The sequence below is a fragment of the Schistocerca cancellata genome, chromosome 10 (genome assembly GCF_023864275.1).
Source record: "Schistocerca cancellata isolate TAMUIC-IGC-003103 chromosome 10, iqSchCanc2.1, whole genome shotgun sequence".
In the NCBI taxonomy this organism is placed as follows: domain Eukaryota; kingdom Metazoa; phylum Arthropoda; class Insecta; order Orthoptera; family Acrididae; genus Schistocerca; species Schistocerca cancellata.
Window position 1 is genome coordinate 14632798 of NC_064635.1, and position 26589 is coordinate 14659386.

The 26589-nt window shown below is 39.4% G+C and overlaps 1 protein-coding gene across 4 annotated transcripts in view; it reads right to left on the reverse strand.

The window, feature by feature from the left end:
- LOC126106893 (uncharacterized) overlaps positions 1-26589 on the reverse strand; it is a 206511-nt gene that overhangs the window by 23108 nt on the left and 156814 nt on the right. For all 4 annotated transcript variants that reach the window (XM_049913305.1, XM_049913306.1, XM_049913308.1 and 1 more), the window contains one exon: positions 2514-2646. In XM_049913305.1, the coding sequence (XP_049769262.1) occupies positions 2514-2646 (133 nt within the window). The remainder of the gene's footprint in view (positions 1-2513; positions 2647-26589) is intronic.

The following is a 26589-nucleotide window of genomic DNA, read 5'->3' on the forward strand; positions in this document are numbered from 1 at the left end:
TCTGGGGGTAAGAAGTTCCCTATTTGCATCTCCGGGCGGGGACTACTCAAGACAACATCGTTATCAGGAGAAAGAAAACTGGCATTCTATGGATCAGTGTGTGGAACGTCAGATCCCTTAATCGGACAGGTAGGTTAGAAAATTTTAAAAAATGGGTAGGTTTAAGTCAGATATAGTGGGAATTAGTGAAGTTCGGTGGCAGGAGGAACAAGACTTCTGGTCAGGTGAATACAGGGTTATAAATACAAAATCAAGTAGGGGTAATGCAGGAGTAGGTTTAATAATGAATGAAAAAAGGAGTGCGGGTAAGCTACTACAAACAGCATAGTGAATGCATTATTGTGGCCAAGATAGACACGAAGCCCACGCCTACTACAGTAGTACAAGTTTATATGCCAACTAGCTCTGCAGATGATGAAGAAATTGATGAAATGTCTGATGAGATAAAAGAAATTATTCACGTAGTGAAGGGAGATGAAAATTTTAGAGTCATGGGTGACTGCAATTTGACAGTAGGAAAAGGAAGAGAAGGAAATGTAGTAGGTGAATATGGATTAGGGCTAAGAAATGAAAGCGGAAGCCACCTGGTAGAATTTTGCACAAAACGTCACTTAGTTCAAGAATCATGAAAGATGGTTGTATACATGGAAGAATCCTGGAGATACTAGAAGGTATCAGATAGATTATATAATGGTAAGACAGAGATTTAGGAACCAGGTTTTAAATTGTAAGACATTTCCAGGGGCAGATGTGGATTCTGACCACAATCTATTGGTTATGAACTGTAGATTAAAACTGAAGAAACTGCAAAAAGGTGGGAATTTAAGGAGATGGGACCTGGATAAACTGAAAGAACCAGAGGTTGTACAGAGTTTCAGGGAGAGCTTAAGGGAACAATTGACAGGAATGGGGGAAAGAAATACAGTAGAAGAAGAATGGGTAGCTTTGAGGGATGAAGTAGTGAAGGCAGCAGAGGATCAAGTAGATAAAAAGACCAGGGCTAGTACAACTCCTTGGGTGATTTACAATTTGTACAGAAACCAGATGGCAGCTATAAGAGTCGAGGGACATGAAAGGGAAGCAGTGGTTGGGAAGGGAGTAAGACAGGGTTGTAGCCTCTCCCCGATGTTATTCAATCTGTATATTGAGCAAGCAGTAAAGGAAACAAAAGAAAAATTCATAGTAGGTATTAAAATCCATGGAGACGAAATCAAAACTTTGAGGTTCGCCGATGACTTTGTAATTCTGTCAGAGACAGCAAAGGACTTGGAAGAGCAGTTGAGCGGAATAGACAGTGTCTTGAAAGGAGGATATAAGATGAACATCAACAAAAGCAAAACGAGGATAGTGGAATGTGGTTGAATTAAGTAGGGTGATGCTAGGAAATTAGATTAGGAAATGAGACACTTAAAGAAGTAAAGGAGTTTTGCTATTTGGGGAGCAAAATAACTGATGATGGTCGAAGTAGAGAGGATATAACATGTAGACTGGCAACGGCAAGGAAAGCGTTTCTGAAGAAGAGAAATTTGTTAACATCGAGTATAGATGTAAGTGTCAGGGAGTCATTTCTGAAAGTATTTGTATGGAGTGTAGCCATGTATGGAAGTGAAACATGGATGATAAATAGTTAGGGCAAGAAGGGAATAGAAGCTCTCGAAATGTGGTGCTACAGAAGAATGCTGAAGATTAGATGGGTACATCACATAACTAATGAGGAGGTATTGAATGGAACTGGGGAAAAGAGGAGTTTGTGGCACAACTTGACTAGAAGAAGGGATCGGTTGGTAGGACATGTTCTGAGGCATCAAGGGATCACAAATTAAGCATTGGAGGGCAGCGTGGAGGGTAAAAATCGTAGAGGGAGACCAAGAGATGAATACACTAAGCAGATTGAGAAGGATGTAGGTTGCAGTAAGTACTGGGAGACGAAGAAGCTTGTACAGCATAGAGTAGCATGGAGAGCTGCATCAAACCAGTCTCAGGACTGAAGACAACAACAACAACAACAACAACAACAACAACAACAACACATTTAACCCAGTGTATTCCATTATCTATATTCTATGTTTCATTTAATATGTGACCATTAATACTTGAAAGGAGCAGGCTGACTGTGATCACTGCAAAAAATGGAATTTAAAATAAGAAAACATGGTACCATGAACATTACCAATTGTCCCAGTATGTTTGCTTATCGTAATTCACAAAGCAGCATCTTCTATTCTCTCGTTTGTTCTGATGTTTTCCTTATTACTGGATAAGGGAGGAAATTTTACACTGAAAACTTGTAGGTCCTGTCATTATTTGTGACCACTTTAACTTAATAATCCAGCCAACAATGACAGAAAGCTACTCTTCGTCACTGTCTATGGATCATCCTCTTTTTACATCACTTAGTACTATTTCGTAGTCGATGTTTCATCATATTTGTGTTTTGAGTTTACAGAATAGATTTAAATTGCACTACTGGTGTAAACAAAAATAGCTAAATGAATAACTACGCTATCACTCACCAGATGCTTCAGATTCGTAAGCTCCTTCAAGCCATCCAAATTGCCATTCAGGTACATTCCTGATAAATTCCTTATACGCAGTTCTTGCAGATTTTTTAACTGGCCTATACTGCTGAGGTTAATAGACTGATCTCTGCAAAAAAAAGTACAATATTAGAAAAAAAAGTCTGTTAAGTATTTATGTGTCACAATTTAATAGCTGCAACAATTACCCATTCTTAGTTTCACTTCCTAGATTCTTAATAATGGTAGAAATATATAAAAGAGGAAACTCAGAAATAGGTAGGCGGCAATACAATAGTCAGTGCTCTGTGTGTAGTGTTCGTGTTTCATTCCTTTGATCTCAAAGAGCGACAAGGAAAGTAGAGACATGATACAAGATGAGTGAGGTGTTCAGAAAATTACTGATTTGCTACCTCCTGACCAACCTACCTCATCCCAAAATTTTATTTTCCACACTCTCTATTTCTCCTGGCAAATTAACACCTGGCTCTGAATTCAGGAGATTAATCAATTTATACGTAGGTATCATTCATCCACTGGTCAGTATCGCCCTGGTGAGTATTGTAAATACCCGAGGATAATACAACTCTGAATATAAAACGACCCCCCTTCCCCCACTTTTTTCAGAGCTTCCTTGAGAACAATTTATTTTTAACACATTCTGACTAACCAAAATTACAAACTTTTTACTGGCATGAAGTATCTGCCTGAAACGTTAACATTATATGTATTATAAACTTAGGCTGCTTACTGACTGCCTACAATTTGATAATACAAGGAGAAATAAAATAGACAAAAAGAAATTATTTACATTAGTTTGTACCTTCACTACCTCTAAGCCTGTAACCTGGGGTATCACAGTTTTTAATAATCACCATCATCCTAATTACAAAACTGTTGTCACAAATATTTGGCTGTTCCCCCCACTCCAAATATACTGCCATTTCTGAGGTTAGAGTTATGGTAGGTCCTGAGAACACAGCTGTTTTTTGCCACATACAAATCGAATTTCACTTCTATACTGACTGGAAAATTTTACAATGTTTCTTGCCCCCAAACTTACTGTCTGTCTGCTCCTCTCTTATTGGCTGCATAGAACCAGCAGCTGACACAACCACTTTTATTTCCGCCATACGTCACGGTTAAATCTTCACTTTTACCGTCTCCGCACAAATGTCTACTACTGTTGCACATTTGTTCATTTTTGAAGTCGATTCAAATGGATTTGGACAAAATGTAGTTTTAGCATGGTATACATTCATAAAAAGCCAAAGTACATGGTAAAGATTCCGTCAGTTGGCAGAGCGACGAAATTTGCTGCCTGCTCACCATTCCCCACCCACACTCGTCCGAGCTGGTGTTACTGCCCCCCCCCCCCCTAACGCTTATGCAGTGTTGTGCTTGAGCAACTGAAACACAGACTGCAATATCTTCTAGGATGCAGGTCACAAGCAACAAGCCAACTAACACATACATAAAATATCACAATCACAATTCAATTCTCAAACTTTTGTTCTTCTCGTGATCTGGTGATGTCTGTTGGTACTATCTCCATGACTGGTCTCGCAGGTGCAATTTATTCTCGTGATAACAATTACAGTCAGTTTAATTTGACTTGTTTCTTTTTTTAGAGGTTTAATTCAGATGAAATCTCATTTCATCTGAATGTCGCCTTCCTGTTCTAAAGCTGTGAAAAGGTGGTAACGATTTTACCTGGTGTTCTAATACGCGAACAGCGGGCACATTTCTTGTTCACAACCCACTCAGTAAACATTACAATCTCTTGTAACCAAATAAAATATTGACCTGTGTTCGAATCAAGCAAAGTTTTTTGAAGGAGAAAATTTTCACCTTTGAATATTACTGTTTCTTAAAAATCATGATAAATGTTTGTATATGGTATCCATACGTGTATGAGAACTTTTATTGCAAACCTGTTCAGTTACAACAAGAGTTTATAAGATGATAGAATTTAATGCTATGTTCTCCTGTGTTTCACAAAAATTTAAACAGAGCAATAGTTTGTTGTGGCTGCTAGTTCCTAGTTTCCCGGGCACCCCCTGCACTAGCGCCACGCGAGTCAAATGTGTGTGTGTGTGAACTCACAAGGAACCAAACTGCGTGGGTCATCGGTCCCTAGACTTACACATTACTTAAACTAACTTATACTAACAACAACAACAACAACAACACCACACACACACACACACACACACACACACACGAGGGAGGACTCGAATCTCCGGCGGGAGCGGCCACGCAGACCACGCAAGTCAAATTTTACGTGATTGTTCGAGCAAATATCTACCCCGCCTGAGCATGAATATCATTTGCTCGACCTACTCTTCCAAATTCTTAAAAATAAATCTGCATGAGATGTCAATAGCCAAAGCTTCATTTGTAAATGTAAAACAACCCCTACATAAATTTATTAATCAAAATAAAAATGATGATTTCAGCAAGCATAATCTGTGAATGTAAGGCTGCCCTTTATTTTTCGACTGACAATTTTAGGAAAAATTTTGGAGGAAAAACACCATGTGTAAACTGTAAGAAAAATACAGTCCTGAAAACTTGTACAACGCAGATGAAAAATGGCTCTGAGCACTATGGGACTCAACTGCTGTGGTCGTAAGTCCCCTAGAACTTAGAACTACTTAAACCTAACTAACCTAAGGACAGCACACAACTCCCAGCCATCACGAGGCAGAGAAAATCCCTGACCCCGCCGGGATTCGAACCCGGGAACCCGGGCGTGGGAAGCGAGAACACTACCGCACGACCATGAGATGCGGGCAAATCAACGCAGATGAGACGGAATTGTTTTATCAACTGATGCCAGAAAAGACCATGGCCTTTAGAGGAGAAAAATGTAAAGAGGGAAACAAGTCTAAAGTACAACTAACCTAACGGATGATTAGCAAACCCTTGGTGCTTAAAAAATATAAGAAGCTTACCAAGTAAGAGGATATATACATTTTATTTTACCTTCCTTTAATTTATAAGTTAATTTAGTACAGTATAGTTTCAGCTGTAATGTTCTGCTACAAGCATATTGTAAATATGATTTTTTTATTGCAGTCCATTAAAAGACAAATCGAAAAGCATGGATGACGTCTACTCTTTTTAGTGAGTTGCTGCTTTCACTTGATGAAGAGATGTCAATGAAGAATAAGAAAATTGCACTGCTGGTGGATAATTGTAGTGCGCATAACAACTTGTCAGCGTTGAAGAACGTTGAACTATGCCACTTCACACTGATCTGTACTTTGATTCTTCAGCCACAAGATATGGGGATAATTAAAACAAAATACCGTTCACGTTTAGTGCAAAAATGTGATCGCAAACACTGAAACAAAGGTGAGCAATCTCTACAGTTTCAATGTGAAGCAGGCATGTGACATGATGGCTAGTTCCTGGAACAGTGTGCAGCAGAATGTGATTGTGAACTGCTGGCAAAATGCAAGAATTCCAGCAAGTGAAGATGTTGGTGAGAATGTAGTAGTGGATGAAATAATGCAGGATGATATTCAAAGTGATCTGGAGATTTATTCAGCAGTTATTGGTAAAACCATAGATGCTTCAGTATTTGAATACTTGTCAATGGATGATGATGCGTTGGTGTTTGAAGCATATACCGACGAAGCTATCATCAAAGAGTTAAAGGGTAATTGGCCTGTTGAAGATTCTGATGACGACAATAATGTGATAAGTGCGAATCCCTCTCCTCTGATGGAGCTAATAGGTTCTAATGGCTCTGAGCACTATGGGACTTAACATCTGAGGCCATTAGTCCTCTAGAACTTAGAACTACTTAAACCTAACTAACGTAAGGACATCACACACATCCATGCCCGAGGCAGGATTCGAACCTGCGGCCGTAGTGATGATGATGATGTTTGGTTTGTGGGGCGCTCAACTGCGTGGTTATCAGCGCCCCTACAATTTCCCAACCTTTGCTCAGTCCAAATTCGCCAATTTCCTGGATGATGATGAAATGATGAGGACAAACCAAACACCCAGTCATCTCGAGGCAGGTGAAAATCCCTGACCCCGCCGGGAATCGAACCCGGGACCCCGTGCTCAGGAAGCGAGAACGCTACCGCGAGACCACGAGCGGCGGACACCTGCGGCCGTAGCGGTCGCGCGGTTCCAGACTGAAGTGCCTAGAACCGCTAGGCCACACCAGCCGGCAGCTAATAGGTAGTTGGAAACCATGCAGTAAGTAGCATCTTCAATCCCCAGTGTTTCAGTGCAGCAACTGATTGTGTTAGAGGAGATAAAGACAATATTCACAAAAGAATCTTGAAGAAAAAAGATACAAAGGAAAATAAGTGAATTTTTCTGTACACGAAAGTAAGATATTCTACAGGTACAGTATTAATAAAAGAAGTGAACAAAATGTGTTTCATTATTTGTCTTTTAATGTTATTTTTCATCAGAAAGGTACTACAGTAATGTACTTATCATCCACGAAAACATGACTCTTTGCTCAGAGTCATGATAACAAAACCTCATTATAAAAAGAGCCCCGGTACAACAATTTAATTTTCATGGCCCCATGAAATTTGTTATATTGAGGTTTGACTTTATACGAACGAGTGCAACAATGTTCTGGTGTGCTTGATGGTCTGGGAAACATCAATTTGTGAGTGGTATCCCTACATGCCATGCAATACAATGTAAGAGTCAGCTGTGGGAGCAAGCATCTTGGGACAAAGAAAGGAGTATATTTGCCTGCTAGCTACAGTTCAAAAGTTAATCAGATTATGTTTACATGCTACTCAACTTTCAGAAGTTAAAAACAGAATATTGGAAAAAATTCGTCATTGTTATGTTTACATATTAAGGCCTGAAACATTTTTGCTAGATCAGTCAAACACTGCATCTGCAAATCAACTATTCCGATTTCTGATTTAGTCAGCCCAATGGCTGATTCTCTTCAGTTAAATATTAATAGTTAGACAATTTCACAGTCAGCCTAATATTTCTACTTCTGCTTCCCTGCATAAAAAATTATTCCATATGCAAAACTTTTTAACAGCAGGACGTAATTTGAAAACAGAACCAGGATGTTGTTATCAGGAGAAAGAAAACTGGCGTTCTACGGATCGGAGTGTGGAATGTCACATCCCTTAATCGGGCAGGTAGGTTAGAAAATTTAAAAAGGGAAATGGATAGGTTAAAGTTAGATATAGTGGGAATTAGTGAAGTTCGGTGGCAGGAGGAACAAGACTTCTGGTCAGGTGACTACAGGGTTATAAACACAAAGTCAAATAGGGGTAATGCAGGAGTAGGTTTCATAATAAATAGGAAAATAGGAATGCGGATAAGCTACTACAAACAGCATAGTGAACGCATTATTGTGGCCAAGATAGATACGAAGCCCAAGCCTACTACAGTAGTACAAGTTTATATGCCAACTAGCTCTGCAGATGACGAAAAATTGAAGAAATGTATGATGAGATAAAAGAAATTATTCAGATAGTGAAGGGAGACGAAAATTTAATAGTCATGGGTGACTGGAATTCGAGTGTAGGAAAAGGGAGAGAAGGAAACGTTGTAGGTGAATATGGATTGGGGCTAAGAAATGAAAGAGGAAGCCACCTGGTAGAATTTTGCACAGAGCACAACTTAATCATAGCTAACACTTGGTTTAAGAATCATGATAGAAGGTTGTATACATGGAAGAAACCTGGAGGTACTAAAAGGTATCAGATAGATTATATAATGGTAAGACAGAGATTTAGAAACCAGGTTTTAAATTGTAAGACATTTCCAGGGGCAGATGCGGACTCTGACCACAATCTATTGGTTATTACCTGTAGATTAAAACTGAAGAAACGGCAAAAAGGTGGGAATTTAAGAAGATGGGACCTGGATAAACTGAAAGAAACAGAGGTTGTACAGAGTTTCAGGGAGAGCATAAGGGAACAATTGACAGGACTGGGGGAAAGAAATACAGTAGAAGAAGAATGGGTAGCTTTGAGGGATGAAGTAGTGAAGGCAGCAGAGGATCAAGTAGGTAAAAAGACGAGGGCTAGTAGTAATCCTTGGGTAACAGAAGAAATATTAAATTTAATTGATGAAAGGAGAAAATATAAAAATGCAGTAAATGAAGCAGGCAAAAAGGAATACAAACGTCTCAAAAATGAGATCAACAGGAAGTGCAAAATGGCTAAGCAGGCATGGCTAGAGGACAAATGTAAGGATGTTGAGGCTTATCTCACTAGGGGAAAGATAGATACTGCCTACAGGAAAATTAAAGAGACCTTTGGAGATAAGATGACCACTTGTATGAACATCAAGAGCTCAGATGGAAACCCAGTTCTAAGCAAAGAAGGGAAACCAGAAAGGTGGAAGGAGTATATAGAGGGTCTATACAAGGGTGATGTACTTGAGGACAATATTATGGAAATGGAAGAGGATGTAGATGAAATGGGAGATACGATACTGCGTGAAGAGTTTGACAGAGCACTGAAAGACCCCCGGAGTAGACAACATTCCATTGGAACTACTGACGGCCTTGGGAGAGCCAGTCCTGACTAAACTCTACCATCTGGTGAGCAACATGTATGAAACAGGCGAAATACCCTCAGACTTCAAGAAGAATATAATAATTCCAATCCCAAAGAAAGCAGGTGTTGACAGATGTGAAAATTACCGAACAATCAGTTTAATAAGCCACAGCTGCAAATTACTAACACGAATTCTTTACAGGCGAATGTAAAAACTAGTAGAAGCCGACCTCGGGGAAGACCAGTTTGGATTCCGTAGAAATACTGGAACACGTGAGGCAATACTGACCTTACGACTTATCTTAGAAGAAAGATTAAGGAAAGGCAAACCTACGTTTCTAGCATTTGTAGACTTAGAGAAAGCTTTTGACAATGTTGACTGGAATACTCTCTTTCAAATTTTAAAGGTCGCAGGGGTAAAATACAGGGAGCGAAAGGCTGTTTACAATTTGTACAGAAAGCAGATGGCAGTTATAAGAGTCGAGGGACATGAAAGGGAAGCAGTGGTTGGGAAGGGTGTAAGACAGGGTTGTAGCCTCTCCCCAATGTTACTCAATCTGTATATTGAGCAAGCAGTAAAGGAAACAAAAGAAAAATTCGGAGTAGGTATTAAAATCCATGGAGAAGAAATAAAAACTTTGAGGTTCGCCGATGACATTGTAATTCTGTCAGAGACAGCAAAAGACTTGGAAGGGCAGTTGAATGGAATGGACAGTGTCTTGAAAGGAGGATATAAGATAAACATCAACATAAGCAAAACGAGGATAATGGAATGTAGTCGAATTAAATCGGGTGATGCTGAGGGAATTAGATTAGGAAATGAGACACTTAAAGTAGTAAAGGAGTTTTGCTATTTGGGGAGCAAAATAACTGATGATGGTCGAAGTAGAGAGGATATAAAATGTAGACTGGCAATGGCAAGGAAAGCGTTTCTGAAGAAGAGAAATTTGTTAACATCAGGTATAGATTTAAGTGTCAGGAAGTCATTTCTGAAAGTATTTGTATGGAGTGTAGCCCTGTATGGAAGTGAAACATGAACGGTAAATAGTATGGACAAGAAGAATGCTGAAGATTAGATGGGTAGATCACATAACTAATGAGGAAGTATTGAATAGGATTGGGGAGAAGAGAAGTTTGTGGCGCAACTTGACCAGAAGAAGGGATCGGTTGGTAGGACATGTTCTGAGGCATCAAGGGATCACCAATTTAGTATTGGAGGGCAGCGTGGAGGGTAAAAATCGTAGGGGGATGATGATGATGATGTTTGGTTTGTGGGGCGCTCAACTGCGTGGTTATCAGCGCCCGTACAATTACCCAATCTTTGCTCAGTCCAATTTCGCCACTTTCCCGGATGATGATGAAATGATGAGGACAACACAAACACCCAGTCACCTCGAGGCAGGTGAAAATCCCTGACCCCGCCGGGAATCGAACCCGGGACCCCGTGCTCGGGAAGCGAGAACGCTACCGCGAGACCACGAGCGGCGGACAATCGTAGGGGGAGACCAAGAGATGAATACACTAAGCAGATTCAGAAGGATGTAGGTTGCAGTAGGTACTGGGAGATGAAGAAGCTTGCACAGGATATAGTAGCATGGAGAGCTGCATCAAACCAGTCTCAGGACTGAAGACCACAACAACAACAACCATGATTCAAAAACAGTTGTGCACTTACCACGGAGCAAAAATAGATGGTGGAAGTTGCAGTCTGGCAAATAGAACCGCATCTCTAGAATCGATATTGGAGTGTGATTCTTAAAATTTTCCCATCATAAAGGGTACTCTACGAAGTTTCGGGATTGCAGCTGCATAACGTCGACATCATGCCATGTTATTTTGGCTGAGAACAAATTCAGCCTTCTTCAGGTGTTCGTGCTGTAGATTTCTAGTTCGCATCGCTAAATGTATACCAAAAATTGGCGTGAAGGCGCATGTGCAAAGGCAGCTACTACACGAGCAACCTCTGTTGAATTTTGCATCCTCTTCGAATATTGCTCTATCTATGGAGCACAGGCACATACATGCACAATGAGATATTACACGTCCGCTCCCGGTCAGAATATGCACTCACTGAGTTGAAATTCAGTGACAAAATTAAATGTCGCTGGAGGTGTCACTGGCTGTGAGGTGTTTTCTTTCTGAAGAAATCAAAGAAATCACTGGGTCCCATGCCTTATCAAGCTGAAAGATGCCATCACAGTTAATAAGAGCTTGTGCTAAACATACTTCCACTAATTCCTAAATAATTGAATCCGAGAAGGATCTTGTCAAGGCCAAGGTTTCCATGGCAGAATAATCCATGGAATGTCCCACGGAGATACAATGTCCAGCATGCCGACTTAAACGGGCTGTTAACGATGAGTGTGGCGGTCATGTCCGATTCATCTTTCACGCACTGTTTGACCAATGTAAGCTTTGCCACACTGGCACAGTATTCTGTAGGCTCCAGCCTTCTTTCTGCAATCCCAGATCACTGTTTGCTGAACTGAGAAGAGTACAAGTCTTTGTATTAAGGCAGAAGATTACTCTGACATGATGTTTATTTAATATTCAGCCTACTTTCGATGAAATATCGGAAACTTTATGGAAGACTTTGAGGGGAGAGCACCTGATTCAGCAGAACTTAAAGTATTCTGAAAATATGTGGATCATACTTTTGTAGTGCAGTCTGGCACAACAGTGAAGAAGAACTTTCACGATTTTTGAAGTACATGAATTCTATCCATGAGAATATCAAATTTAAAATGGAAGTGGAGAAGGGTGGCTGTCTTTGTTAGTCATACAGTGGATGGACTATTGGGAAATTCCTTTTACCATAGGTCCACACATATAGACATGTATTTGGAAGTACCTAGCTGCCATCAACCATCATCACAAACTACGTTGTTTCCTTCGAACATTGGTGCAGTGGGCACATGTTGTGTCTGATGGAGACAACCTTGCAAAGAGGCTGGAACACCTACAATCACTGTTCGAAGATAATGGATATTCTCCACAACAGCTCAGTATAGCTTTCAGGAGGAAGAAACGTTAACCATCCACAAGATCAGTAGGAAAAGGAGAGATTCACGTCTAGAGTGTTCCTCACGTAAGTCAGCAGTATTTTGTCAAAGTTGGGCCAAATATTAAGGAAACATTATGTCAAAGTAATCTTCCACCTCCTACAAAAAAACTTGTGATCTCAGTTCAGCAAAGGATGATATGGGATTGGAGTCTACAGAATACCTTGCCAGTGTTGCAAAGCCTACAATGCTCAGACAGAGAGTATTCCAGTCAACATTGTCGAAAGCTTTCTCTACAAATGCTAGAAACACAGTTTTGCCTTTTCTTAGCCTATCTTGTAAGATGTTGATATAAGAAGTATTGTCTCATGTGTTCCTACATTTTTAAGGAATCCAAACTGATCTTCCCTGAGGTCGCCTTCCACCAGTTTTTCCATTCATCTGTAAAGAATTTGTGTTAGTATTTTGCAGCCATGACACCTGTCACCACCTACTTTCTTTGGGATTGGTATTATTATACTCTTCTTGAAATCTGAGGGTATTTCACCTGTCTCATACATCTTGCTCACCAGATGGTATAGTTTTATCGGGGCTGGCTCTCCTAAGGCTAGCAGTAGTTCTAATGGAATGTTGTCTACTCCTGGGGCCTTGTTTCGACTTAAGTCTTTCAGCGCTCTGTCAAATTCTTCACACTGTATCTACTCTGGATTTTTCCCAGATTTCCCTGATTAAAAATACACTTTTCCCAGGTGAAAATACACTTTTTCTGAACTATGCGACAATATACTTTCCCTTGGAGCTGTAGAACTTGCAAATCCTTCGAATGTTAAAGGTACTATATACCATCATAGAACGTCCTGGCACTTTAGGAAATGAAACCCAGCAAAAACACAACATACTTTGCAATGATCTATGATGTGCAGCAGCACGTACACGTCATGTTTTCGTGTTATGAAAGTATCAATACGTGCATGATTCGCCAGCCAATGACAGCAGATATTCTGAGCATAGGACTTGTGATTTAGTCATCCAATTGTGACATCACTGCTTGGGAACAACAAATACAAGAAGTTGATAGTTTGAATTAATATACATTCATTACAGCTGCATGGCAGGCTAAGCTTTCACCTGTAATACTGGATGTCAAAACTTTTTGCTGTTTTTTTTCTGAGGGTGTGGTACGCAGGATCCTTAGAGCACAGCTCAAATTGCAGCAGCTACATATTTCTGACAGGCACAATTAAAAATTTCAGCTGCCATGCACTGTACATTTTGTGGGTTACCTAGCTGAACAGCTGTTCTTACAAGCACTTCGACTTTTCTATAGAAAAAATAATTACGTGTGAAATTGCTCAATAATCTATGAAAGATCTAAAATAAATATGAAAATAACATTGAAGTGTGGTCTTTTTTATTATGTTACCCTTTAAGATATATAAAACACAAATATGTTGGTTATGTTTTAAATAATGGCACAAATGGCTGGTCTTCTGGGATCAAAATTTTTCTAAGCAGCTGGTCCCCACGGGATTTAAGAAATTAATCGCACATTCTCACATGTAACATAATTTATCTCGCATAAAAGGAAATTTACTTTGAAACTAACACTTCTCAAACAATCGCACTATTTTCCTGCAACCTGTTATACATGTAAACAAGTGACACACAAGACTCATCGAAAGCAGTTTGTTGTTACAAAGTATTGCACAGTCTTCATCCCAAAGCCTTTTCACTGTCAGCAGATGCTTGTGTGCACAGTTTGTTTCATTGTAAATGGCACATTTTCTTTGGAAATAAAAATTTATTTTACTCTTATTCTCTTGTTCGTGTTTTCTTGCTGCAGTATTATACTGCAGTAGTGGGCTAAAGTAAGATTCTTTGTAAGAGTATCAGTTTTTACAAATAGAAATAACAAAAATTTAAGTGGAAACTAAGACAATGAAAAATTCACCGACTTCTAAAAAATTCCTAGGTTTTCCCCAGATGAAAAAATTACTGGGTTTTTCCAGGATTTCCCATTTGTCCTGGGGCATATACAACCTGGAGTATTTTATGATTAAAGGAACTGTCTCTCTGGTCATGTGCAAAATGATTTGTTCATGCTATTGTTAGAATAAGGCATGGGATAAACATTAGGTTTTGCCAAAAAACAGGCACGAATTTCGACTAAAATGACGCTCATTTTCTGGGTCCTAAATACAGGATACAACACTAGTATTTCTATTCCTCTGGCATATGTCCACATTTTTGACAATAGTTTAAAACAGGGAATTGTATCTATGCTTTATAGATCTAGAAAAGGCATATGACCGGGTTCCTAGGAGGAAGTTATTGTCTGTTCTACAAGATTATGGAATAGGAGGCAAACTTTTGCAAGCAATTAAAGGTCTTTACATGGATAGTTAGGCAGCAGTTAGAGTTGACGGTAAATTGAGTTCATGGTTCAGAGTAGTTTCAGGGGTAGACAATGCTGCAACCTGTCTCCACTGTTGTTCATATTATTTATGGATCTTATGTTGAAAACAATAGACTGGCTGGGTGAGATTAAGATATGTGAACACAAAATAAGCAGTCTTGCATATGCGCATGACTTAGTTGTGATGGCAGATTCCATTGAAAGTTTGCAAAGTAATATTTCAGAGCTAGATCAGAAATGTAAGGACTATGGTATGAAGATTAGCATCTCCAAAACGAAAGTAATGTCAGTGGGAAAGAAATATAAACGGATTGAGTGCCAAATAGGAGGAACAAAGTTAGAACAGGTGGACGGTTTCAAGTACTTAGGATGCATATTCTCACAGGATGGCAACATAGTGAAAGAACTGGAAGCGAGGTGTAGCAAAGCTAATGCAGTGAGCGCTCAGCTACGATCTACTCTCTTCTGTAAGAAGGAAGTCAGTACCAAGACTAAGTTATCTGTGCACCGTTCAATCTTTTGACCAACTTTGTTGTATGGGAGCGAAAGCTGGGTGGATTCAGGTTACCTTATCAACAAGGTTGAGGTTACGGATATGAAAGTAGCTAGGATGATTGCAGGTACTAGTAGATGGGAACAATGGCATGAGGGTGTCCACAATGAGGAAATCAAAGAACAACTGGGAATGAACTCTATAGATGTAGCAGTCAGGGCGAACAGGCTTAGATGGTGGGGTCATGTTACACGCATGGGAGAAGCAAGGTTACCCAAGAGACTCATGGATTCAGCAGCAGAGGGCAGGAGGAGTCGGGGCAGACCGAGGAGAAGGTACCTTGATTCGGTTAAGAATGATTTTGAAGTAATAGGTTTAATATCAGAAGAGGCACCAATGTTAGCACTGAATAGGGGATCATGGAGGAACTGTATAAGGGGGGCTATGCTCCAGACTGAACGCTGAAAGGCATACTCAGTCTTAAATGATGATGATGATTTAAAACATTTGAAAATTTATGTTTCAGTTTCTTTATACCAGCTACATTTCCCTCTCCTATTCCATTTTCATTCATTTTACTCCAGAGATCACTGAGGTACTGTTACTGTGCTTTTTCAGCTATGGGACTGTAGGCGAGTTTATCTCAATTCCCTCAGTACTCCGTATACTCTTTTCATTGTTTTGTGTACTTCTCTTCCTGCTACAGCTGTTTGCTTTTATAGTCAACCAATGGAAAATACAAGATGGAATAGTAACAATATGAAAACGATAGACTGCTACTCATCATCATATAGATGAGGCATTAACTGTCAGACACAACTGCTAAATATTACTGGCTATTGAACTAAGTCCTCTTCCACACATGGACATAACAAAACAAAAATTCTGTTTTGTCTATGTCTGAGGAAAGACTTAAAAGGGAATGGTCCAACTGGACACGTCAAAACCTACCCTGAAGTTTTTGATGCAGGAAGAATACACCAAAGGAAATGCAGTCCGTATTATAGCTGCTAACATACACTGGGGAATAAAAAAAATGTGTTATAGTTTCTGTACTTTTCTGCATGAAGAACCAAAGCTGTACAGCCCTAGCACATGGATCAATGAATAAGCAAAGGCAGCGGTGACAAGATGACGTAGCGCCGTGTAGTGCAAAGTCCAACGTGCACACATAAGTGAATTTTAAGCACTTAAACCATACCAATAGCGTCTCAAATTATTTTCTAAATAATTTGCAGTTCATATCGACAACTGTTGAAGATGCAATCATTACACAAGTCACTAGCAGAAGAAAGAAAATCAAGGCTGTGTATGATGGTACATTACATACATCAATTGGGACTTCAATTTGTTGACATTAAATATTTCATAACAATTCCTGTAGCACATTTCTTATAATTTTTAAATAATATATATTTTGCTAACAACGAAACAGTCCTCGTTTATTCCCTGTAGTCACCACAAACATGTGATGTGTATACTAGATGAGGAAAACATTCTGCTTACACCCGACAAAATTAATGCATTTGGGCACTCAGAAGTTACTAGTTTTATTTAGACAGAACTGAAATTGAGTAGGAAATGCTCGTGGCTGTTGTTTTGCAGTTGTGCTGTGTACTGGGCGTACTTAACACATTTCGTAATATGTGGTGATGCAAACTGACAATGCAGATATGCCTGAAGTTTAACAATACTGTTCCACTAATAAACCTGAAATGTTACAGAGGTATCGGAAATTATAGTGCCCTCCCTGCAATTTTTTGAAAAATGCTTTACGCTGTCGAAATTTTTCTCATCGAGAGGCTGAATCACGCACCATTAGTTCTCGGTGGAATCTGACTTACATTAACAGTCTTCTTGTCATCGTCCTAAAGGGGTGTCATAATGTCCAGGCCAAGAGTCTAACAAAAGCAAAGAATTATTTTCTGCAAATGGTAAGCAGACATTTGAGATGGAATACTTAAAACTGCTGTCTTCCATTTTTTGAAATTTTGCTATGTCAATCACAAGACTTCTGCAAATAAACAGTCTTTTTTTGTAAATTTTTAATCCTAATATGCCCTGATATTCCTGAAGAAAGAGATAAAACTATGGAAACAGTAATCCACTGATAGGAATCACTGGCATTATTACATTACTAATGTGTCATAGCATTATCAACTGCACAACTTACTGTCTATCTACCTTTTTTTTTCTTTTCTTCACTCTAAATGATAAGGTGCGGTTTGCAAATTGTTCATTCATGAAACCTGACTGACTGGCTTTACACACAGGATTTTAGGGGAGAAAAGAAGTTTCCTCTTTACTTCCACTACAAATTTCTCTGCACTATGTGATCAAAAGTATCCAGACATCTGGCTGAAATGACTTAAAAGTTCATGGCACCTTCCATTGGTAATGCTGGAATTCAGTATGGTGTTGGCCCACCCTTAGCCTTGATGACAGCTTCCACTCTTGCAGACATACATTCAGCTTCGATGACAGCTTCCACTCTTGTAGGCATACATTCAGTCAGGTGCTGGAAGGTTTCTTGGGGAATGGCAGCCCAGTCGTCACAGAGGGCTGCACTGAGGAGAGGTATCGATGTCTGTTGGTGAGGTCTGGCACGAAGTCGGCGTTCCAAAACATCCCAAAGATTCAGGTCAGGTCAGGGCTTTGTGCAGACCAGTCCATTACTGCCGCGTAACCACTCTGCCACAGGCCGTGTGTTGTGAACAGGTGTTCGAACGTGTTGAAAGATGCAATCGCCATCCCCGAATTGCTCTTCAACAGCGGGAAGCAAGAAGGTACTTAAAACATCAATGTAGGGCTGTGCTGTGATAGTGCCATGCAAGACAACAAGGGGTGCAAACCCCCTACATGGAAAACATGACCACACCATAACACCACGGCCTCCAAATTTTACTGTTGGCACTACACACACTGGCAGATGGTGTTCACTGGGCACTCGCCTTACCCATATACCCTGCCATCGGATCGCCACATTGTGTACCGTGATTCATCACTCCACGCGACATTTCTCCACTGTTCAATCGTCCAATGTTTACACTTCTTACACCAAGTGACGTGTCATTTGGCATTTACCGGTGTGATGTGTAGCTTATGAGCAGCCGCTCAACCATGAAATCCAAATTTTCGCACATCCCGCCTAACTGTCATAGTACTTGCAGTAAATCCTGTGTGATGGTCTGGATAAATGTCTGCCTATTACACATTACGACCCTCTTCACCTGTTGACGGTCTCTGTCAACAGGCGAGGTCGGCCTGTACGCTTTTGTGATGTACGTGTCCCTTCAGGTTTCCACTTCACTATCACATCGGAAACAGTGGACGTAGGGATGTTTAGGAAATCTCATGTACAGATGTATGACACAAGTGAGACCCAATCACCAGACAACGTTCAAAGTCAGTGAGTTCCGCAGAGCGCCCCATTCTGCTCTCTTACAATGTCTAATGACTCCTGAGGCCACTGATATGAAGTATGTGGCAGTAGGTGGCAGCCCAATGCACCTGATATGAAAAACGTTTGTTTTTGGAGGGTGTTCGGATACTTTTGATCACATAGTGTACCTATTAATGCCATCTCTATAGAAGTTTACTTGAGGTGCCCTTCATAATTTTGTGACTTTCTTTTTGTATAATTTCCTAAATCTATTCAACCACATTGAGAAATCAGTACTTCTTTGTAATTCAGAGTACCATAAACCGTTTTGCCATTTATGAAATTCACATTTTACGAAATGAAACAGGTTTTGTACACTGTTCCAATTTAAGCATTTTGTCCCTCCTTTGGTTAACCAAACTATTTACAGCATTTCTTTCTCCATGAAAGCTGTTACTATACATGTTTTCTTTGGGCTTGGAAAATACTCTTATTCCTTTTGTGGAATTTAATTACCACAACAATCATCGTTCGAACCACAATTCACAGAACCAACAGAGTTATTCCTGTTTCTTCTAACACTTCCAAAATTTCTAACGAAATGTTGACATCATTGGACTGAGTGTGCAAGAAATTAACTAATAAATAACACACACATACCAGGTGTACCGGTATGAAATGAGCGTTAAGATACAAATGTGTTGATAGGGAACATTGGTTATGAACAAGCCTTAATTTTTTTCTTTTGTTTGGTTGGTATGACATCTGTCAAAGATATTTAGTACACATCAAGTCATGGAACAAACAACAACATATGTTTTCATCGTGTTAACAATGTCGAATTTTGTACCAGAAAGAGACGATTTGCAGAAAGCATTAATTTTGTGTTTTCATTTGAAAAAAAGTGCTGCAGGGTCACATCGAATGCTTGTCGAGGCATATGGTGATCATGCTCTATCAGAAGCAACATGCAAAAAATGGTTTCAACGGTTCAGAAATAATGATTTTGATGTAAGAAATGAAGAACGTGGTAGACCACCAAAAAAGTTCGAAGATGCCGAATTGGAAGCAATATTGGATGAAGATGATACGAGGGCAGTTCAATAAGTAATGCAACACTTTTTTTCTGAAACAGGGGTTGTTTATTCAGCATTGAAATACACCAGGTTATTCCCCAATCTTTTAGCTACACAACACTATTTTTCAACGTAATCTCCATTCAATGCTACGGCCTTACGCCACCTTGAAATGAGGGCCTGTATGCCTGCACGGTACCATTCCACTGGTCAATGTCGGAGCCAACGTCGTACTGCATCAATAACTTCTTCATCATCCGCGTAGTGCCTCCCACGGATTGCGTCCTTCATTGGGCCAAACATATGGAAATCCGATGGTGCGAGATCGGGGCTGTAGGGTGCATGAGGAGGAACAGTCCACTGAAGTTTTGTGAGCTCCTCTCAGGTGCGAAGACTTGTGTGAGGTCTTGCGTTGTCATGAAGAAGGAGAAGTTCGTTCAGATTTTTGTGCCTACAAACACGCTGAAGTCGTTTCTTCAATTTCTGAAGAGTAGCACAATACACTTCAGAGTTGATCGTTTGACCATGGGGCAGGACATCGAACAGAATAACCCCTTCAGCGTCCCAGAAGACTGTAACCATGACCTTACCGGCTGAGGGTATGGCTTTAAACTTTTTCTTGGTAGGGGAGTGGGTGTGGCGCCACTCCATTGATTGCCGTTTTGTTTCAGGTTCGAAGTGATGAACCCGTGTTTCATCGCCTGGAACAATCTTTGACAATAAATTGTCACCCTCAGCCACATGACGAGCAAGCAATTCCGCACAGATGGTTCTCCTTTGCTCTTTATGGTGTTCGGTTAGACAACGAGGGACCCAGCGGGAACAAACCTTTGAATATCCCAACTGGTGAACAATTGTGACAGCACTACCAACAGAGATGTCAAGTTGAGCACTGAGTTGTTTGATGGTGATCCATCAATCATCTCGAACGAGTGTGTTCGCACGCTCCGCCATTGCAGGAGTCACAGCTGTGCACGGCCGGCCCGCACGCGGGAGATCAGACAGTCTTACTTGACCTTGCGGCGATGACGACACATGCTTTGCCCAACGACTCACCGTGCTTTTGTCCACTGCCAGATCACCGTAGACATTCTGCAAGCGCCTATGAATATCTGAGATGCCCTGGTTTTCCGCCAAAAGAAACTCGATCACTGCCCGTTGTTTGCAACGCACATCCGTTACAGACGCCATTTTAACAGCTCCGTACAGCGCTGCCACCTGTCGGAAGTCAATGAAACTATACGAGACGAAGCGGGAATGTTTGAAAATATCCCACAAGAAATTTCCGGTTTTTTCAACCAAAATTGGCCGAGAAAAAAAAAGTGTTGCGTTACTTATTGAACTGCCCTCGTACTTTGAGTCAGAAGCAAATGGCAGCAATGCTAAATGTTCAGTATTCAGTTTATTCACCATTGACCACTTACAGCGGAATAGGTCTGAACATTAAATATACAATTAACAATAATTTTACAATAAAATTTTTACAATTTAATTCCTTTTCTTTTAGGAATATTCTTATATACTAATGTCAATGATTATTTCAAAATATTCTGTTATCTTATAAAATGGGTGTTTGAGTAACCAGTCATAAATCTTACGTTTGAAAATATTACTGGTCAGTGACCGAGCAGATGCTGGAAGTTTATTGAAGAGTTTTAAACTCATTATTTTGTGAGAGTTTGCAGTCTTTGTGAGTCTGTGTCTTGGTACGTCGAAGTCCTGTTTGCCTCTGGTGTTGTGGGGATGTATGTTCTCTCTGGTCTCAAACTCATTTAAGTTACTTTTGACATAAAGCAGTGCTGTGTAGATGTATACATTCACAACAGTTAATATCATGTGCTTGATAAAGAGGGGGCGGCAGTGTTCCTTGAGCTTAACTTTGCTCATTATTCTGATTACTTTTTTTTTTAATTTTCAGAATTTCACTAACAAAGCAAGAATGTCCCCATAACAATATGCCGTAGGAAATGTGTGACTGAAACAGGCCAAAATATACCACCTTTAGATACTCATCAGTGACAACATCTGTCAGTCTCCAGATGAGATAACACACTCTTGCTATTCTCGAGCAGATATGGCTAATGTGTTCCTCCCAGTTTAATTTTGAATCAATGTGGAGTCCTAACAATTTGACTGACTTGCTTTCCACAGCTGTCGTTAAACCCAGAATTAGTTCTCGTGTTGTATCAGGATTACATAGGAGTTCATTAGAACAAAACCAATTCATTACTAGTTCTAGTTATTCCTGTGTTGCCTGATGCAGTTCTGTTGCATCATAGTGTGTATTGAGCAATGTTGTGTCATCTGCATAACACACACAACTGAATTTGCTCCTACATGGTAAGGTAAGTCATTAATTGCAATGATGAACAGAAAAGGACCTAGGACCAAGCCCTGAGGCACTCCAGTCCGAACTTCCTTCAGCGAAGAGCATCCATGTTTAATTGATACAAACTGTCTTCTGTTACGTAAGTAGGATTCAATTACATCTAAAGATGGTTTGTGTATGCCATAAAATTTCAGTTTTGCAAGTAGGGTGTTAGATGGTACACAGTCGAAAGCTTTGCTAAGATCACAAAGTACAACTGATACTAGATCCTTATTTTCGAATGCAGTTAACACCTGATTAACAACTTCAGTGACAGCAGTAGTGGTATTTTTACCATGTTGATATGCAAACTGTCTGTTGGAGAGGAGATCATGCTTTTAAAAATAGTTATTTAGTTGACTGTACATTAGATATTCAAAAACTTTAGAGAAAATTGGGACAATAGAAACTGGTTGATAGTTTTGAGGCAGATGCTTATCTCCCTTTTTAGAAACTGGTATAACTTTAGCAGTTTTGAGTGCATCTGGGAAAACTCCAGATTCTAAACACACATTAAAAATGAAAGAAAGAGGTTGACAGATAAGGTGAATTATTTTTTTCACTGCATAGTTACAAAACCAGTAACAGTCCATACTTTTGGCGTAGGTGAAACTTGCCACAGCTTTTACAATATCCTCTGGGGTGACAACATTCCAGTGGAAAGTATACCTCCTATGGGGCACAGCACCAAGATGATGTAGTGCACAAGTGCCATTTTGCTTGATTTTGTTTTACAGCTCACTCATTGAGGTTAGGAAGTAATTATTTACTTCTTCTGGGACCACCACTGCATCTTGTGTAAGGGTTTGTGAATTAAATTGGTTGATGATATCCCATGCTGCTTTACATTTGTTGGGAGCACTTTCAATGTAATGTTCACATGCCTGTTTTTTGGCCAAGGACAGTTTGTCTTTGTAGATATTTTTTTTTTTTTTTTTTTTACATTTTAGATAAGCTCTATAAGAAGTATTATCTAGCTCAGGTCCTTCTTTACAAGAATTTTTATATATTCTGTACAGTCTGAGCATCTCCTCCCTAGTGAGAGCTAGCTCATCTGTATACCATTTCAGCTGTTTGTTTTTCTGTTTATGCTTAGGGCCACTTTTGATTAATGGTGAGCAGGAGTACCATAACTAAGTGAGTATTTTCAGGAAGTTGTTAAACACCATTTCACCAGCTCCCTTCTCAGGTTGTGTGTTGTATACAAAGTCCCAGTTAACATCAGATAATCTGTCAATAAATAAATTAATATATTCATCTTTCTGTCCTCTTACCCATGTGGCATTAGACTTGATTCTGACTGATTTGTCTGATTTAGGCAACTGATCACAGCACAATGTTAAAATCAATGGTTGATGATCAGCTACGGCTCCACTGGCAAGTCTGACATCATACATATCTCTAGAAAAATTTACTATAATATTATCTAAGCACGCATTATCCCACGTTGGTGTTTAATTTGTACATTGTAAATTTAGTGATCTTAAGATATCAAAAATTGTTCTAGTGACATGTTCATCACTGTTGGCCATTCCAATGTTGAAATCACCACAGATAATTAGTTTTATTTTAGCATTTTTCTCATAAGCACCTCAAATCTTTCGAAAAATGTATTTACATCTCCTCCTGGTGATCTATATAAGCTAACAATTATAGTATTCTCTGTGTTTAGTCTTATACAGCTAAATTCTCCGTCTAGTTCTGCACAATAAGAGCTAACATCAATTTTGGAGAACATTATACTATCTTTAACAAATATTAGGACACCTCCATTCTTTCTTTAACTTCTACACATAATATCTCCAACAGCATACCCTTGAGGAACAAAATATTGTACTTGATCTTCTGGCAGCCAAATGATCTTCTGGCAGCCAATGTTCTGAGATACAAACAACATCAACATTTTCAATACTGCAAAAATGTTCTAATTGTAATACTTTGTTCCTAATGCAGCGAATGTTTGTTTGCATCACAGTAACAGATTTATGTTTATTGTTTATTGTCTGTGAACAATCTCTCATTCGAATGTCGCTTTTAGCATCTAGTTCAAGTACAGGAGGTTTATTACCTGCTGATTCACTGACTTTTATACTAAAAAATGACGTACATTCCAGATATTACTCAAACCGCTACTTTCGTAGATTGTTTTAGTCCGTGTGAGTCTTTCTTTAATTATTTTGTTCACACGTGGTGGCCATTTCTGGCGTGAAGGTTACACTGCAGTTTACTTACGTCGACCACAGCACAATTTGCTTATTCAGAGCACAGTTACTTTAATACTTGTTCTTCGAATTTCTTTATTAACGCACAAACTATAGATTAGATCGTGCCTATGAGGCAGAGTAGCAACAACTGTACTCCCTGATTTATTTTTTTCTAGAAAGTTCTGAAGCACTTTTACACAGACATCTGCTTCATTTTTCACATCATCATTTGATCCCATTATGCATACAACAAAGTCAGCTTCTTGCGTGGATTTTGTTTGAATGCAATGGTCTAAAACGTGTTTAGTTCCCGCTCCAGGTTTAACAACACTAGTCTCAAAACATACTAGATATATTCCTGCCATGGCTGTCTGTTAGAAAAAGCACACTGTTCTTTTTAACTGATGTCCCCCGTTTATCATCATTTTTCCCAGTGATTATTCGTTTTCAGCGCATTGTCTTTTGAATAGTCTGGATCATTTACACTGTCTTCAACACCGTCACTGGACTGCAGAACACCGTATTTGTTTTTATCCGTAAATATAACTGCTGTTGCAAAGTTCGTTGTTATTTTTCCAGCTAAAGTTCTACCTTTGTGGCTCCGTTCTTTCCACATGGACGATTTGTACCTAAGTCAGGTGCCACTTCACTTGATTTGTTCTTCGACCGTAGTTCCTGATTTTCATTCCTGAGTGTGGTGATTTCGCTTCTTAAAGTGTTGACTAAGAATTGTAGACCTGAAACTCATTCTCTTAAATTTGTTATTTCGATGTTACAATTCTCGCAAACTCCCTTTTTTAGCACACAACTGCAACTTTTTCTCGTATTAAGAGTTACACACTTCTACACTCGCGGCCATCTTGAATAAATCAATGAAAACAATTTCTGACCGTTTGAAAGCTATGGGAAAGATCCAAAGGTGTGGAAAATGGGTGCCACATGAATTGAATGAAAGACAGATGGAAAGCCAAAAAACCATTTGTCAAATTTTGCTTCAAAGACATGAAAGAAAATCAATTTTGCATCGAATTGTTACTGGCGATGAAAAATGGATTTATTTTAAGAATCCAAAACGGGGAAAAATCATGGGTTAATCCAGGACAACCATCAACATTGACTGCAAAACCAGATCAATTAGGCGAGAAGACAATGCTCTGTGTTTAGTGGGATCAGAAAGGTGTGGTGTATCATGAGCTTCTAAAACCCGGTGCAACTGTGAATACTAATCACTACAGACAACAAACGATCAATCTGAACTATGCATTGATCGAAAAAAGACCAGAATGGGCCAGAAGACATGGCAAATTAATTTTTTTACATGACAATGCACCTGGACACAAAGCAAAACTGGTTCAGAATATAGTCAAAACACCTGGCTGGGAGCTGCTACTCCACCGCCGTATTCACCAGACTTGACCCCTTCCGACTACCACTTGTTTTCATCAATGGGACACGCATTGGCTGAAAAACACTTCGATTCCTATGAAGAAGTCGAAAATTGGGTGTCTGATTGGTTTGCTTCAAAAGACGAACATTTCTATTGGTGTGGTGTCCACCAATTGCCAGAAAGGTGGTCAAAATGTATAGAAAGCAATGGTCAGTACTTTGAGTAAAATGTTTTTACTTTTCAATTCAAAATTAGAGTTTCATTTTCACAAAAAAACACACATTTCATACCGGTACACCTGGTAGGTATTCAGGAGAAGTAGGTGATTTTGAATGCACACCATGTTGTTGTTCTTTTATCTTCGCAAGGTTGAAAACATCAATAGGGTTTCACATTACAGTGAAACTCTGGAAACTGCACAAGAACGATGATATTAGGAAGCATAGACTAAGAAATCACAAAGAAAATTTATTCAGTTTTATCTCCATTGTTAACACTTACGCGATACTGCAAAGGCAACTGGTAATTATTATGGATATTGAATGAACTGCAAATTCAAGTGAATGGTGACTGAACAATTGTGTCAGAGAAACTTTCAACGGAAACTAAAGTTCACACTATGGCAGCGGTGTACATTTTGCCAGCCGCCTAGTGAGCTAAAAATTTGGCAAACTTCAACAAGAAATATACATAAATACAGTTGCAGTATGTCTTAGCAGCTAATACTTTGACAGTGTTTGTCAATCAGCATATTCTTGTATAAAAACAGTTTATGGCAGGTTTTGACATGTTGGATTGGACAGTTCCCTTGTTAGTCTAACAGCTAACAATATCTTGCTCTCTTTCTCCACGGTGTCTGTCTGCCACTCACTATCTATTCTATGACGAGTAGCAATCTATCCTTCCACATTATTTTATAGTCAGTTACATTACTTTGTACAACTTCTTTCTGGTCTCTTCACGTATTACATTCTTCAAATGATTATGGATTGTGTCACCTATGTGCTGAAACTTAGGCCTTCTCCACACACACTGGTAGCTGACGCCATATCTGAGATGTCCAAAATGCAACATTTTCATACATCTCTGCCTATTAACTATAATTTTACATCCGAAAGCTAGTAATTTTGTTCTTCCTACTGACACACTGAGATTGTATTTCCTACACAATTCATCTAAAATACACACATTTTTGCAGTTTATCTTCATTGTTATGGATGACATGTC